At 38.7% G+C, this 14822-nt stretch overlaps 1 protein-coding gene across 2 annotated transcripts in view; it reads right to left on the bottom strand.

Annotated features, from left to right (window-relative positions):
* Nucleotides 1-14822, bottom strand: part of LOC121635065 (lymphoid-restricted membrane protein) — a 33384-nt gene that overhangs the window by 9876 nt on the left and 8686 nt on the right. The window contains exons 5-23 of one of the 2 annotated variants that reach the window (XM_041978125.1): nucleotides 13590-13651; nucleotides 13411-13486; nucleotides 13092-13250; nucleotides 12894-13011; nucleotides 12524-12574; nucleotides 12316-12393; nucleotides 12037-12093; nucleotides 11785-11844; nucleotides 11277-11341; nucleotides 11049-11142; nucleotides 10183-10320; nucleotides 9686-9787; nucleotides 8484-8635; nucleotides 7210-7321; nucleotides 6066-6345; nucleotides 4484-4530; nucleotides 3385-3484; nucleotides 2860-3037; nucleotides 1553-1631 (exon numbers count right to left, since the gene is read on the bottom strand). In XM_041978125.1, the coding sequence (XP_041834059.1) occupies nucleotides 1553-1631; nucleotides 2860-3037; nucleotides 3385-3484; nucleotides 4484-4530; nucleotides 6066-6345; nucleotides 7210-7321; nucleotides 8484-8635; nucleotides 9686-9787; nucleotides 10183-10320; nucleotides 11049-11142; nucleotides 11277-11341; nucleotides 11785-11844; nucleotides 12037-12093; nucleotides 12316-12393; nucleotides 12524-12574; nucleotides 12894-13011; nucleotides 13092-13250; nucleotides 13411-13486; nucleotides 13590-13651 (2008 nt within the window). Of the gene's footprint in view, nucleotides 1-1552; nucleotides 1632-2859; nucleotides 3041-3384; nucleotides 3485-4483; nucleotides 4531-6065; nucleotides 6346-7209; nucleotides 7322-8483; nucleotides 8636-9685; nucleotides 9788-10182; nucleotides 10321-11048; nucleotides 11143-11276; nucleotides 11342-11784; nucleotides 11845-12036; nucleotides 12094-12315; nucleotides 12394-12523; nucleotides 12575-12893; nucleotides 13012-13091; nucleotides 13251-13410; nucleotides 13487-13589; nucleotides 13652-14822 lie in introns of both variants that reach the window. The other variant, XM_041978126.1, reaches the window with a different exon arrangement.

A 14822-nucleotide genomic window follows, 5' to 3' on the forward strand; every position in this document is an offset into this window, starting at 1 on the left:
GCACAAAGCTAAGTAGTGGAGGCGGACTGAGTACGCGCACAGTGGTGTGAACACACAGTAGAGCAAAGTGCTCACAGCAATGCAGCAGGATTTTGTCTGAGTGCATGTAACATCTGTTCCAACACAATAAATTATCATTAAACTAAGTTAATTTGTGTCAAAGATCTTGTCTAAAACCAAATAAATGTAGTCAGACGAAAAAGATGCAAAATGACTTTAACCCCAAGAACTTAATTTGTCAGTAAAATTTTTAAAAGCGTGACAATGTAAATCTACCATGACATCAATTATTCCCTCAATCGTGGCTTTGTATCATCTTATGTTACATCACATAATAATAATACTGTAATAGAAGAAATTATACATTTCTTCATACTGCTTCCTGCCAAGATACATTGGATAACACACCCAACAAGGTTTCTTCATTTAAATATTAAACAGCAATTTGAATACATCCAAATAACCAGGTCCCTAATGGCTGAACTCCTCATAGCTAGGAGTTGCTTGTGAATTGCCAGAAATACTTTAATATGACCTAAACCTGTTGGTGACGATGCTTCCCCTGCTGAATACTCAACACACCCACATCATCATCTGTTATTATTAGCTCTCCAAAAACCATCTCTTGGTAGGGTGGCAGTCCAGAATACCACCATTAGCTAAGGGTCTGAATAAAACAAGCTGATAAATTTGGTAGGAGTGTGCAAAGCTAGCAGTGATACAACAATATCACAAGTTAGCCAGTGTTGTTTTGTTTTAATATCTTACCCTTTTATTTTTTTTTTTAAATGTCAATTGTCTTGTTATATTTTCATTTGAAATAAGTCAGCCAGTAAAAAAGTTCTTTTGGTTCATAGCTGGTTTACCTGAGAGTAAGCATGTATTTTTATCATGTATTAAATTATATAAAATATGCAGGAAAGGAGTTCAATGTTAGGAATAATGAGTCCACATAGAAATCCACGAGACAAAAAAAGCTAAATCAGTTAAGGGAGAGAAAATTCTTGGAGATAACACAGACTTAATTTAAAAAGAGTCATTTATTAAGTAGTCTGCTGAAATATTAAGATTCCTGTTTGCTTTTTATTTCAGCCCCTTTGGTTTACATGTAGCTTAACATGTAGCTCATTATAAAATTCTCCAGAAACCTGAAGTAGTTTTAAGCAAATTTTGAAATATCAAATGTCAGGAGCAATATCACACATACAGTACTTGCCTCCTTCGACAACAGTGTTTAGGGAAGATGACAGTTCGTCCATTCCTTCCACAATTTCTCGTCTCTTCCGCCTTAAATCTTACCATCCTTACCTGCACCTCTCCTTCTTGCCAAAGACGAGGATTCCCTCACACTGAAAAATCCTGGCCACGCCTGGCCCACTGAGACATCCCCCTTCATCAAAACACACCTACCCTCTCTCGACAAAGACACATATGAGGCAGCAGTAGAGACAGATCTTTGGGTCAAAAAGAGGAAGGGGAAGCAGTGGGGCCGAAGAAAACAGAGGAAACTGTAATCCCTTATGCATTTGAACACTTCCCTTCTGATACTAACCTTGTGATGGCTCATTTCTGCTGCACTCAGGTCTGCCTCTCCTTTCTCTTCTTTGTGTTCTCCACTGCTTGGCAGGTAGCTGACCACAGTTGAAAGGTCAAAGGTCAAATTTTAATACTCGTGTCTCATAGACTACACAGTTACAAAGTGTCTGATCAGCTGTTACAGTATGTGACAGAAAAAGAGATGAGGAACAGCCACTCTTGTTTGAAGGTGGCCTGTGCCTATGCAAAGCATGGCCACGCAGATACTTATTAGCCTTAGTACTCCTCCCACCGCCAGGAAAACACCCATTTGACTACCAAATGTGGTCAAAGTCATAGGGCAATGATGAAACTCAGTAAAGTGGTAACTTCAGCTGAGAGATCTCAACAAAAAAATTTAGTAGAGCCAGTTTGTACTGCAATAAAAATTAGCAAGATGCCAGATAATGCTGCATGATTACACACTCAGTGCAGCGGTTTGGGTTTGGTGTCATAAGTTTAGATTTTAAAACTGAAACACACATTGCAAGTCAGCACTGAATAAGCGGTGTGCACTTATGTCCAAGATGATACTGGGTGATGAAATTGTGATGTTGTAATTAAACAAAGGACTATTATAGAGACACAATAAAAAAAAAAAACTCCCTCTAATACTACACAACAGCAGCTGGGTCCAACTGGACTCACAGCAGTCTGACTACCACTTAATTATGATGTCCCCTCCTGTTTGAATTCTTGCTTGTGTTGTTCTTACTGTCAGATGCAAGCGTCTGCTAAATGATTGTAGAATAGAATACAATAGAATAGAATAGCTAGGACTAGAATAATCCATGCATTCATGGATATGTAGGAGGACATAGAGACAGAGATTTGATTTTTAACACTGCCTGAAATCACAACAGCAAATTGATTTTGCGATTTGCTCAGAGTCTTGGTAGATGTATGTACTGAAACGTACACATTTAAAACACCCACTATAAAACAAATCCACTGCACATTGTTTTTCCCCACAGTAAAAAGTCCTTACTTTGGTGTCCTCTAGTGGTACTCCAAAATATGCTGTAGCAGAAAGCAACAGAAAGTCCCTCCCAATGCCTCCCCATGGCCCTATACGGTCATTTTGTTGTATAAGCTGCTTCTTTTCTTTTGGGAATTAAAAAGTAGGTGTCACTTAGCAATCAAAATGGTCCCAAATACCCATATTAAAAAGGGTCAGATGACCAATGCACCCGGGGGCGCAATGTACCTCTGCAAAATGTAGGGGTGAAGATGAGATCAAGATGGGATTGGACCAAAATATATGTTCTTAAAAAGCCACTTCACCTCTCATTCTGGGTAACTGTCTCATCAGGTCCATGTGCTGTGCTGCTGAGAGAAACCATTTCAGCTTCTGTGGGTGGGATGGCAACAGGTTTGATGGTTTGGTCCTGTTCAGATGCTGTGGTCAGATTCTGTGCTGGATCACAGGGGGGAAACCTGGTCCTCTCACAAACCTCTACACCTGCTTGAACAAGAAAATATATGAGTTTAGTCACGATTCAACTTAGATTGCTAACCGTCACAGGAATCCATGTAGCCAAGTTGTTATTTGTCATAATTCACTCACATTTAAAGCATAGAAACAAATTAAAACATACATAAATTACAGTTCTGTTCACACTCTTCTGAGAAAAGTTACATTTCCATTTTACAAGATTTAGAAAAGCTTCATCAACTCAAACAAACAGCTTACCAAATGAGTCAGGAAATGACTCACTCCCAGACGAAGTAAATAGACACATTAGAACCAACTGTAGTCTAGCTGACAGTAGCGGCAGAAGAAAGTGAAACAAGAGGAGGTGGTCTTACTGTTGTTCTGTGAGTGGGACAGATCAGGGTGAGCATCCGCCTCTGGGTGTCTTATGCTGACAGCTTGTGAGTGGGCGCTCAGTGGTACTGCTGCATCCTCCTGAAAGCACACATGAAGTAAACATAATGATAAATACTCAAAAAATAAATAGATACCAAACATCCAGTAGATTCAGGCAGCAGAAACAAGACAAAAGTCTAAGTTGACAGCACAAAGCTCTTGCCTTTCAGTAAGACCTCCAATTACCATCCTCTTCATAGAAACCAAAAGAAAACCTGTCAGAGTGTTAATAGCATTTATGCAATCTAATTACATTTTATTAGCTTGATTGATATAAAATGCTCTTGGCAAGTGAGTAGGATTTATAAAATCCAAAATAAGAAATGATCACAAGACACTGAGATGATGTTTTTCCCCTTTACTTCAGAGAGATCAAGGTTTCATCACCGCGACTCTATATAAGGAAGCAGACAGCTTCAGTACAAATATGCAGCCTGCTGCCTGTGCACAGAGACTGAATAACATGTGAAAAGCTATTTGGTAGGCAAATGACTGAAGAAAAAAAAAAGGAAAAACACTGTAGAGGACATATAGGAGGACACATTAGAACTATTGTTAGAGAATAACATATAGATATTCAGCTCATCTATGATGGTTTTCAATATTCCTTGCAGCACAAGTTTTAGATATGAGCTGCAGATAGTGGTCAATTACAGGTACAGTATCTTTAAAATACATTATTAAATTTTATTTGTTTAAAAGGATCTTTTAAGACAATAGGATTTGCTAAATGTGACTTAACCACACAAGTGTTACAAGAATGTGTGAGAGGTGTGAAAACATGAACCAGACTATCATCATCTACAAGTTTCAAACTGATTTTCACTTTCAATCAATCTTACCGTTTCAGATTCTATGGGTGCTGAAAATGTGGCAAACGTGGCCCTTTAAGGGCAAAACTCAGTTGATGATGATTTCCTTCAGATTTTATATTATTCTTGAATAAAATGCATAAAATCGCAGCACAAATTAAAACATGATAAGCAACTCACAAGCTCAAAGTATAACAAGTTAAATAAGTTTCCAATCTTTGTTTACCTGCAAAGGTTGACAATCCACCTCAGATTCGGTGCAGGGTGAAGAGTCTGTAACACACGATGAAGATAAATAAATGAATTAGGAAGAAATTAGAGATGGTTGGAAGGCTGAAAATGAGATAAAACAAGCTGATCATTAAGAATCTAAAGCTTTGTTCAATAAACCCAGGAGCTAAAGGTCACAGAAATTCACATTTACCATAAAAGGTAAAACGTATTATGTAAAGAACTGGGTTGAAGGAGGGGCAGAAAGGTTGAAATATCATGCATGGCTAAGATGGCATTAATGACCACATTCACACTCTTATTTTCGGTTTCTCTGCCACCCGGCCACTCAAGCAGACAGAAAAATGGGGATTACTGAGCTCACTTCATGGCCTCAAGACCACTCATCCACCTGGCCATAGAAGGGCCTCAAGAGGAAAAGATTTTTCAGACTGTGTTGACACACTCACACACAATCTTTGAAAGCTTCGGACCAAAACAACCATAGAAGGTAGGGGTCTACTTCTAAGGGCCACAGAGTGTGTGTATCCTTACAGCCAGTGAGCGAGTCCTATTCTGAGCTCCCTGAGATGGATTATTGAATCATAATCCACTGTCTCTCTCTCACACACACATACAATCTTGTAATGTATTGTGGATGAAACCAAAACATCAGACTGCTCCATCATAAAATACCACTCTTGACTAATCAATAATCAAACAAACAAATCTGCACCTAAAGTGGAGTTAATAATATTGAACAAAACTAAATTTTAATTTAGGCTAGGATAGATTACAGCTGCCATCCTGGTTGCATGAGCCACACACCCACAGTTTCAGTGTGGTGCTCATTTTTAACGTTTGAGGTAAATGTCAGGGAAGCTTTTCTTCAGCAAAATATACGGTAAAACAATTGTTTTCAAATTAACATCAGCAACAATAAACCTTTCAATGTAGCTTCCGTGTTTAGGCAGTGTATCATATTCATTAAAAATAGAGCTTACCAGTTATGACCGACAACAATATATATGTATATATATATATGTATATGTGTGTGTGTGTGTTTGTGGCCACCAGTAAAACTGAAAGGCAGGTACTGAACTGCAGCAGTGGCACAGCAGGAAGCTGTTGGTTTGAACATAAATATCCAGCCAGGATGCAGCAGTTCAGCACAGCAGATGCAATGTTCGCACCATGTTCCTGGTGTGAAGCACAGAGGTCACAACACGGTTAGATCAATATCAAACTGTTTTAACTGTTCAGCAGTGTGCTCTGGGATCATTTTATAATTTCCCTTTAGGGATTTGTTTTTACCATTTTATCATTTTGGTGCATACTGGTCAGCTTATGGAAGGTAGGGCTAATGATTGATTCTATGGGTAAATGCCAGTGGTTGACAGGCATCACTATTAAAGGCTAGTACAATGATGCTCACCTTTTAAATTTTCAGCTTTCCCTAAAATAACTCTTGGCATCCAATCAGTTAACAGCCACTTAAAAATTAACATCTACTCCAAAGCAGTATTTCTGTTTTAACTTTTATTAGCATTTTTTTTTTCATCAGTGGCTGCAATGCTTTCATTGATAAATCCACTCACCTTGACCTCCATCCACTATGTCCTGTTCAGTCTGGGCCTCCACTGAGACAGCAAAAAGGGGAGTTGATGAATCCCTTACTTCCCCATGTCCTGCTGTTTCCACCACCATCCACCTCTCTTCTCCATCCTCTTCTTCACCCCTGTCTGTAAATTTGTCAGCCGTTTCCTCAGGCCTCTCGCTTCTTCGACTGTTCTGTGCCCAGCAGTTTCTCTCAGATAGTTCACTTTTCAAAAAGTCTTGAAGAGCAAACTCCTCATCCCAGTCCAAGTCATCTCCAGGCTAAAAACAGACAAATAAAAAGCTCATGTGAAATCTGCAAGAAAAAGTATCCATCTAAAAAATAATAAAGTTGTATTAGTCATTTGACCGAAACATTTACCCAAAAAAAGACAGTGAAAATGTTTCATTTAATTTATTTAGAAAAAAGAGCTTATCACATGTTAACTGAGGAAGGTGGGATTAAACCATCAACCTTGAGATGGCAAAACAAACTGAGCTACATCATCCTCAATTTTATTTTTTTTTTCTCAAATCCAGACAAAAGCTGAGTAAACTATTTAAAACTAAGAGATGCATTATTGATGAACGTAAGCTTCCTGTATGCAAATCTATTATCCCACCTAGGCTGTTTTTTTCTGTAACAATTGTTCTTCAACATTCAAGCTTACATAGGTTTATTCAGTTTTGTGCAGCATGTAGGTGTGTTTTCTCATGAGATTCTGTTAGCGTGTATGGGGGTGCACATGTACACTTCATCCACCAACTCACACTTAGCGCTTCTCTACCAGATACTCCATCTGTTGGATTGCAGTACAAGTTGCATAACTGCTCTCTAAACTAATCATTTGATGGCCTTTTGTGAGAGCATCCAAAAAAACGGAAAAGAAAAATCAGATGTGCATAATATCAACTGATATTGCTTAGTTAAAGTTAGTTTGACTTTGATACCAGTCATTACATTGGACAACGTAAGAATGTAAAATGCTCGTATTTTACTGAGTATTTCAAATACAATAAACAAAACTTGATAAAACAATTACTTCTAGGTAGATTTAATTCAAGTGGTTCCTACAGTAGTTTATCCAACATAGAATTATAAGCTGAAGCACATTCAAGCCCATTCCTCCCTCTGTTCTGTCAGACCTCCTCATCTGATGCAGGTGTTTGGCAAGAGGCCTCTCTGCTGTCCTGAGGTGTCTTTAGCTGCTCCAGCTCCTCACACAGCTGTCGTTTCTGGTACTTCTGCTCCTGCACCCTGCAACATAAAACCCTCTTTACACTAAAATGGTTACTTGTATTTTAAGAAAATAAGTGGTGTAAGCAACAAAAATTATCAAAGCATTGTTAACTGGCATGCGAGTTACAAAACAAATGCACAGAGAGCCTAAATGACAGTACAGTGGACATACTGTACCCAATCCGCAGGCCCATGCAGTGTCCCATTCTGTTGCCCAGGGTGACCAGCGCCAGTTCTCCGACTGGCCTCGTACTGGTTTCCTTCAAATCAGTTTTGTAGATCCAGCTCTTAACCTTAGACTATACAAACCCTTAAAACTAAAATTATGATATCAGGACAATAATATTGTCCAGTCTTTGAACAATCTATATTATCCCCAAAAACTCCAGAACAGGAGAAAAAAATACTAAACCTACCACAAACCTTTTTTAGTTCAATATCAAAGCTCCAACGATCACCCTGGACAGCCTAACCACTTCTCCCTCTCTGGTTTGATACCACAACAGTCTGGCTCTTTTATACATCTGAAGGGGACGGCCGTTTCCATGAAAACACATCCAAACAGACACACGTACAGCACAAGGCAAATCCACCAAAATCCAGGAATGGCCCAGATCCAAATGCACTGAGGCAGGCCTTTTAGGGTCATTAGGGTCAGGCTGAATGAAAGGCTTTTCCCATAGTCAGTATAACTGACTGTCCAACTGAGACAGAGAACCAGCAGGTAAGGACACTCTAATTAGAGACAATGCAGGCATATTGCATTATATAGTGTGTATGAAATCATTTACTGTATGGACAGTGATGAAGTTAAAACTGTGGGAATTCTTTTTGCAAATTCATTCAGGACCATGTAGCAGTTAAAAGTCTTAAAGCAGTTAAAGTAAAAAAAAGAATGCAACAGGCTTGCACAGACAGCTAGAGGCTGATCAGCTTCTGCAGACATTGCCAGTGTCTTCTTCATTGCCGTTCGTATGCAATCACCTTGAAAGGAAAAGCCTTTTTCCTTTACTTGGTTTTGCTTAAGTTTGATTCTACCAATGAGATAACTGCCTCTTAAAAAAAAAAAAAAAAAAACCCCTCCCTATCCCACAATAAGCCAGCTAATCTCTTCTGCTAGAAGCCCACATTTATATACAACCAACAAATCAGCAGGCAGTGCAGACAAAGATCTACTCACCTGGCCGACAGGTGGAGGATCTCAGTTCGGGATCTCCTCATATTACTGGCCATTTTGATCAGCTCGTGCTCTAATGAGTCTGTGTACTGGGAGAGCTGGTCCAGGCTGACCACCCAGTCTGCCCTCCTAGCGTCCAGTTCAGCCTCCACACTCTATGAGAAGACAAGGCCGAGAGTGAGCCTCTTGCTCGGGTGAAAGGCCCCAGGCTGCTATACAGCAGCTCCAAAAACACCCAACTAACAAAATCTGGTCATTTCAGCCAGCACACTGAAGTACCAACACAATACAGACTCTTCTGTTACAGCTCAAGTCTAACGATTTCTGTCTCATTTGGTATATTTTCTGCTGCATGGCAGTATGTGGCTGATGAATGCAGAATAGCAACAATGCAAGAGGAGGGGGAAAGAGAAAATTCATAGAGAAAGAGAGAGAGAGATACAGAGTGAGGGAGAAGGGGAGTGGGTTGTGTTCGCAGAGCAACACTGACTAAACAGCACTGCTTAGACGGGGCGCCTGTTACAGAGTTACATAAGAGAGATCTCTAGAGGAGAAATAGTGGGTGGTAAGGAGAGAGAAAGCAGATACAAAAGTCCAACCAGTGGACTAACAGAAAGATAATCATCAAATTATATATTTATTTATTATTCATGCTAAAAATTAGTTGTGAAATGACAGATTTCCAGTTAGATTAAGCAGAATATTCCAAACAAAAACAACAACAAAATTCCTTTTTTCGTTTTTCAATTATTTCTTCAGAGTCCTCTTCTTGCATTCTCATGGTTTCTTCCTATTTTTGTTTTTTGTTTTGGGAAATAACATTGGGTAAATGGGTGAACAGACACCAGCCAATGACAGAATATGACTGAAGACCGGAAAACCTTAATCAGGTCAAATTGCTGTGTCCTTCACCAACATGCATGTCTCTGCCACAAGCCATTCACACTGCTTCTGCTGTACTGTCAAGATTTGCAAATAAAATCCACTAATGCAACTACTTCCTGTACGGCTGGGTGGAAGTGTGGATGTGTTCATTCAGTTTGTTAAGTGTAAATTGAACCGTGTAAAAAAGCTGACTTAATAAGCTTTCAAAAATAAACAAATGCAAACATACAGTAATTCACTGAGACACAAATAGATGAGTAAATTATTATATGCGAGGCTCATTTTTAGTGTTTAGAATCAGCTGAAAGTGTGTAGCTGACCTGGAGGCTAGTGTCAGTGGTGACACCTTTCTTGATGCAGTCATCCAACAAGCCTCTAACAGTAGACAAAACAGAGCTGGTTTCTTCACTGAAATCCATTTTCTAAGAGGAAAAGATGGAGTTAAAGATGAATGCTTAAAGAGAGAATTAAATTTTTTTTCATAGCAAACCCACCCATATGGCATTCTATGTAACGTCTACATGAAGTAGCTTATAAAACTAACATTTTACCACAAAATAATGTTTTAAACTCTCATATTTAAGATGACTTTAAGGTCTTTGTGCAACTAAACAATTATGGTTTTTTTATATATTTAATTTGGATGAGAAATACCTTTCTGATAGAGAAAAAAATGCAAACAGGTCATTTAACAAACACTTCCTATATATAAATCATCTATAATCGGAACTGATAGATATTAATTTCCATTCATGAGCCCGATGTTGCACTGTGATGTTCTTTAGTCAGTGTTTCACATATAAACCCTCCAAATTACCAGTTTGTTTAGAAGGTTTTTGAACTCCAGAGCCATGTGTTCAGGGTTGGGTCCCTGCAGCATCAGCAACACCTCTCTGTCCAGCGTTTCATCCAATGATGAAGCCAAGCTCATAGTGGTTGGTAACGGATCAACTCCCTGTGAGAGAAATAATACTTTGTATTGTGTACTGAATATGTCATAAAAAGGAGATTAATAACCAGCTTGTAGGCATGGATCTTCACTGAACTGCAGCTGGGATCAGAGCTGCTATAACCTATGATTATGCAACACAACTAATTTTTAATTGTTGCCTGGTGCAAGTGTGTTTTTAAATGTACAGTTTAATTAATATGTTTAATATTCTGGCTGCAAAAACAAAAACCTTTTTTAAAAAAAAAAAGCAACTCAGGAGACTAAACCGGTGGACTCAGAAATAATAATGTCTTAAAGGCAAAATGAGACAAAAAAATCAGGCAAACAGGCTTAAGACCACAATAAGAGAGAAATTAGCTCTTATCCCAGAGAGATTGCAATATCATTTTCCAAAGAAGACATTCAGCCTCTTTTCTCACATTAACTGGTTCACACAATCCAAACAGAGGCAGCTTACAGCCATCTGAAGGTGTGCTTCAAAAAGCATGACAGTGTTTTGTATCAGAGAATCATGTTCCACTGTGCCAGTGGTTGATTTGGCTCTATAAATACCTCTGCTGCTGACTCAAAGGAACATCAACTTTACCCCACCATTCTGCCTTGAGTGTGCCTTACAGAGCTGCAGACTTAAACAAAGTCATAACCATCGCACTTCAAAGTGGCTGAGGGAAAAGGGTGACAGACAATAGAAAAGTTGTTGAGCAAGTGAAAGAAAGCAGAGGGGTGCTGACCTCCAGTGGCAACTGTGCCAGAGCCAGCTCTGTTTGTAGGGATCCTAAGCTGCTCTGGTTCAACCTGTAAGCCCCCGTCAAGGACAGACTAGTCCTGCAGGAGACAGGGGATGGGAATGGGGAGATGCAATGGGGGTAAAATTGATTAATCAAAAATAAATAAATAAATAGATAAGCTGAGAAAATAAAACAACCCTTAATGTCAACATAAAAATTTTGTTTCCTCACCCAGCCAGGTCTGGTAGGATCATCTGGATCTGGTTCTCCAGTTTGCCTTTTTCCACCCTTAACAGCTGGAGTCAACAACAGATAAGAGCTTATTTATAGCCAACCTTTCCCCACTTCACAACCCTGGCTATGAAGTCTGTGCTCAAAAGACAGCAGGTGATTTATTTCTCACAACCAGACTCCAAACTCACTTGTTGATGCAGTAGAACTAACATCCTACAAACAAATATATTCTTATGTAAAATAACAAATTGCTTTCACAGGGTTTAAACAGAGGGGTTAGCAATCACTCTTTATAAGAGTGGCGCTAAACTATTTTCTGCATACACTTTAAAACAGTAGTGATAGCCAAAGGTGTATGTAACGTGTAAAATGCCTTCTTTGGCTTGAGGCAAAAGCAAGCAAAGACCAGAGCATGCAAAGCCAGTAAACAAACCTCAACGCAAAAGCAGCAAGTGTTTTTGATATGAAAAAGCAGATATGATGTGGAGGAGTTCAAGTCACTGACCTCTGTGATGGCTGAGTATTCATCCACTGCTGCCTTCAGCTCATCTATCTGTTTGCCCTTCTGTAGGAAGTAAGCAACACAAGTTTAAGTTTTTCAGAAAAATTAGCTTGTGCTTTTTTTTTTGTTGAAACTGAGTTGCTAAGAATGCAAACACTGAATTCATTCATCTATTTGTGTAAAGAATCATCAAGACCATCACAAACAGCTTCACAGGGAACTGAATTGGGTAATTAAAACTTGCAGGGCACTGACCTCTAATATCACAGAATCCTTTTCGCTTATGATGGCATCAAAAGAGTGAATTTGCACCTGTAGACAGAGAAATAGAAGTTGGATAATAAAAATACACAATACTACATTCACACAGTCAGGAGTATCTTTGAATAGGCTGAAAAACATTTTTAGTGAAGAGATGTTTTCTGGTTTTTAAAGCAAATGTATGATTAAAGGTCTGAGGCAGCTAGATTAAAAAAAAAGTAGAACAGAGACATAAAGTGAAGCAAAGCACAATTAATAATTTTGGACAAATACCTGAAGGCCAGCATTAATGTCAAATAGCTCTTTTATCTTCCTCTGAAGATCATCTGTCTCCATGGTGATCTTGAAGTTCTGAGGAGCCATCGGAGGTGAGATGAAGCAGATAGAGCCTTGTGACCATATTCACAGCTCAAAATCTTTGTATTTTTGGAGAACAGTGATATTTGTAAAGTGAGCTTATTGATTTAAGTTGGTACAATACCTCCTCCTGAAGAGATGCAATCTTGGCAATGAGACTCTGGTTTTCTTTTTCCTGAAAATAAAATAAATAAATAGGAATGATAATCATCAACAGAAATGCACTGGCAAGTGCTCAGGAATTAAAAATATTCCAAAAATGTACTACTTTAAAATCATTTAGAAAATGTTTTCATGTTGGTTATAAGCTAAAGTTCACCTGCAGCTTAGACTGTACATGGCAAGGGAGTTGAGCTGTCTCAAACACCAGTTTTAATCCAAACTTGCTCCATTTTCTAAAGGTTTCCAAAACTACAATTTAACAGTATGTGACACAGATTTGAGTCAATATAATGCAATGCAATAAAATGTTTAGTCAGTCCAATTGTACTGACCACATTTTTGCTGTGTGCTGAGGCACGTGCTCTGCCTTCTTCTGTACAGCTCAGAGTGGCCTTCATCTCTTCCACCTCCTCCTTCAGCATCTTCTCCTTCTGTGCAAGCTGTTGGTTTCTGTAGCATAGGACAGACGAGGTCAACAAACCACAAGGTGTTACTACAGGTGTCACTATCTTTAATAAAAAGCATCTTACACCCTGGCTTGGTTGCGTAGCTCCTCATTTTCTTCTGCAAGCTTCTGGTTGCCCTCTTCCATGCACTCCACCACCTGCTTCAGCTTTCTTACCTCCTCCTGAAGCTTATGATTACTCATCTGAAGGTCAGCCACACAGTATACAAGCTCTGATGTTTCACTGTGAAGGAATACACAAATACATGATTTATTCTTAATTTAATTCATTTAAATAAATTTTATTAATTTATTCTTATAAGTACATGTGTTGGATGTCACAGAAACAAATAAAAGGTGCTAAAATAGTGCATTTTTACAGGCATGAACAAATTATTCCTCACAATTCTGCTTTGGATGCCTCTCCTCCAAAGGCCTCCAAGCTTCCTGAGGTCATATTTAGCAGTGTGGACCTCCTGGCTGAGGAAAACAAAGATTCACAACAGAAAATACATCGGTGCTACATGTGTAGTCAATTTTGGACACACGTAGGATGGATAGGAATGATTATATGATCACACACCCGACACGCTGTCTCTGAGTTTTGCTGAGTCATCCTTGTTGATGTCATCTGCTGGTTCTTCTCTGAAGCAGAAAAAAACAGCAAAATTTTGATTTCACGAATTAAGTTGTTTTTCATTATTAGTTTATGATTAGCCTGCTGTCCAATATAAGGCTGCTTCTAAAACTTCTGAAATCATGTTGAGAATGATTTGTTTATGCCTGCCACACTGAGTGCTTACTAGTAGTAAACTAAAATAGTCTATAAAAGTCATAGAAACCACAGTTAGCTCCAAGTCTAAAAAGAGCTATCCAACTTGGAGGACAACTTTCTAAATTACATCTCTTTAATATATCTAAGTCATACTCTCAACAGCTCAAATTGGACAAATGGCACATACGTTGTTTTGTGGACAAGTGTGGTCATTTCCTTTGTAAGCTCTAAATAAGTGATAAAACAAACAAAAACACACACACACAGCCAACAAATATAAGTGTGCCATGTATATTTAGAAGCTGCTGCTGTGTAAACACAATATGTGAGCACAAGAGCTCTCGAATCAAGTGCAAAAAAAACAGAATGAGGAGGTTAAATCTACAGTTTTGTATAATAAAAGGGAAACGTATGCCAGTGGTGAGCTTAACATTAAAAAAAAAAAAATCTGGATGTTCAATTAACATTAGTAGTTGATCACAGGATCCTCTCCCCAGCAAAGAAAACATGTTCTTAACATCCAATGAAATGAAGAACATTCTGCAGAAGATATACATAACATAAAACAATACAACCATAAAGAGAAGCCTTTAAAAGAGCATGCAACATGCAAACCATTACAAACGAACAGATGGTATGGAACAAGTCATGATCTGAAGCATGCAACAGAAGCAGAGTAATGTCCGAATGCTGCATTAAAATGCAAACAAGTAGCACTTGGTGTTTCATTAAGTGCACACTGATAAACTATCTGCTCAGATGCAGGTAATCTGACTCAACAGCATAGATGGGCCCATAACTGGTTACAAATCATACAGCAGAACTATAACGGGTTTACGGTAGAACAGTAGAAAGGTCTGCAACTGCTCAGTCAATCACATAGGTTCAAAATACTGAAGCTGCCTTTCACATAGTGAAGAAAAAACAAAAAAAAATGCCAAAAAACAAACAAGCAGCAGCAACCTGGCAAGATGGATTCCAAGGAGTCACTGCCTGAAAAGGACCCCCTCCAAAGCATTAAAGATGAATTTGTCCAATTGC

This window comes from Melanotaenia boesemani, chromosome 23 (genome assembly GCF_017639745.1).
Source record: "Melanotaenia boesemani isolate fMelBoe1 chromosome 23, fMelBoe1.pri, whole genome shotgun sequence".
NCBI lineage: Eukaryota > Metazoa > Chordata > Actinopteri > Atheriniformes > Melanotaeniidae > Melanotaenia > Melanotaenia boesemani.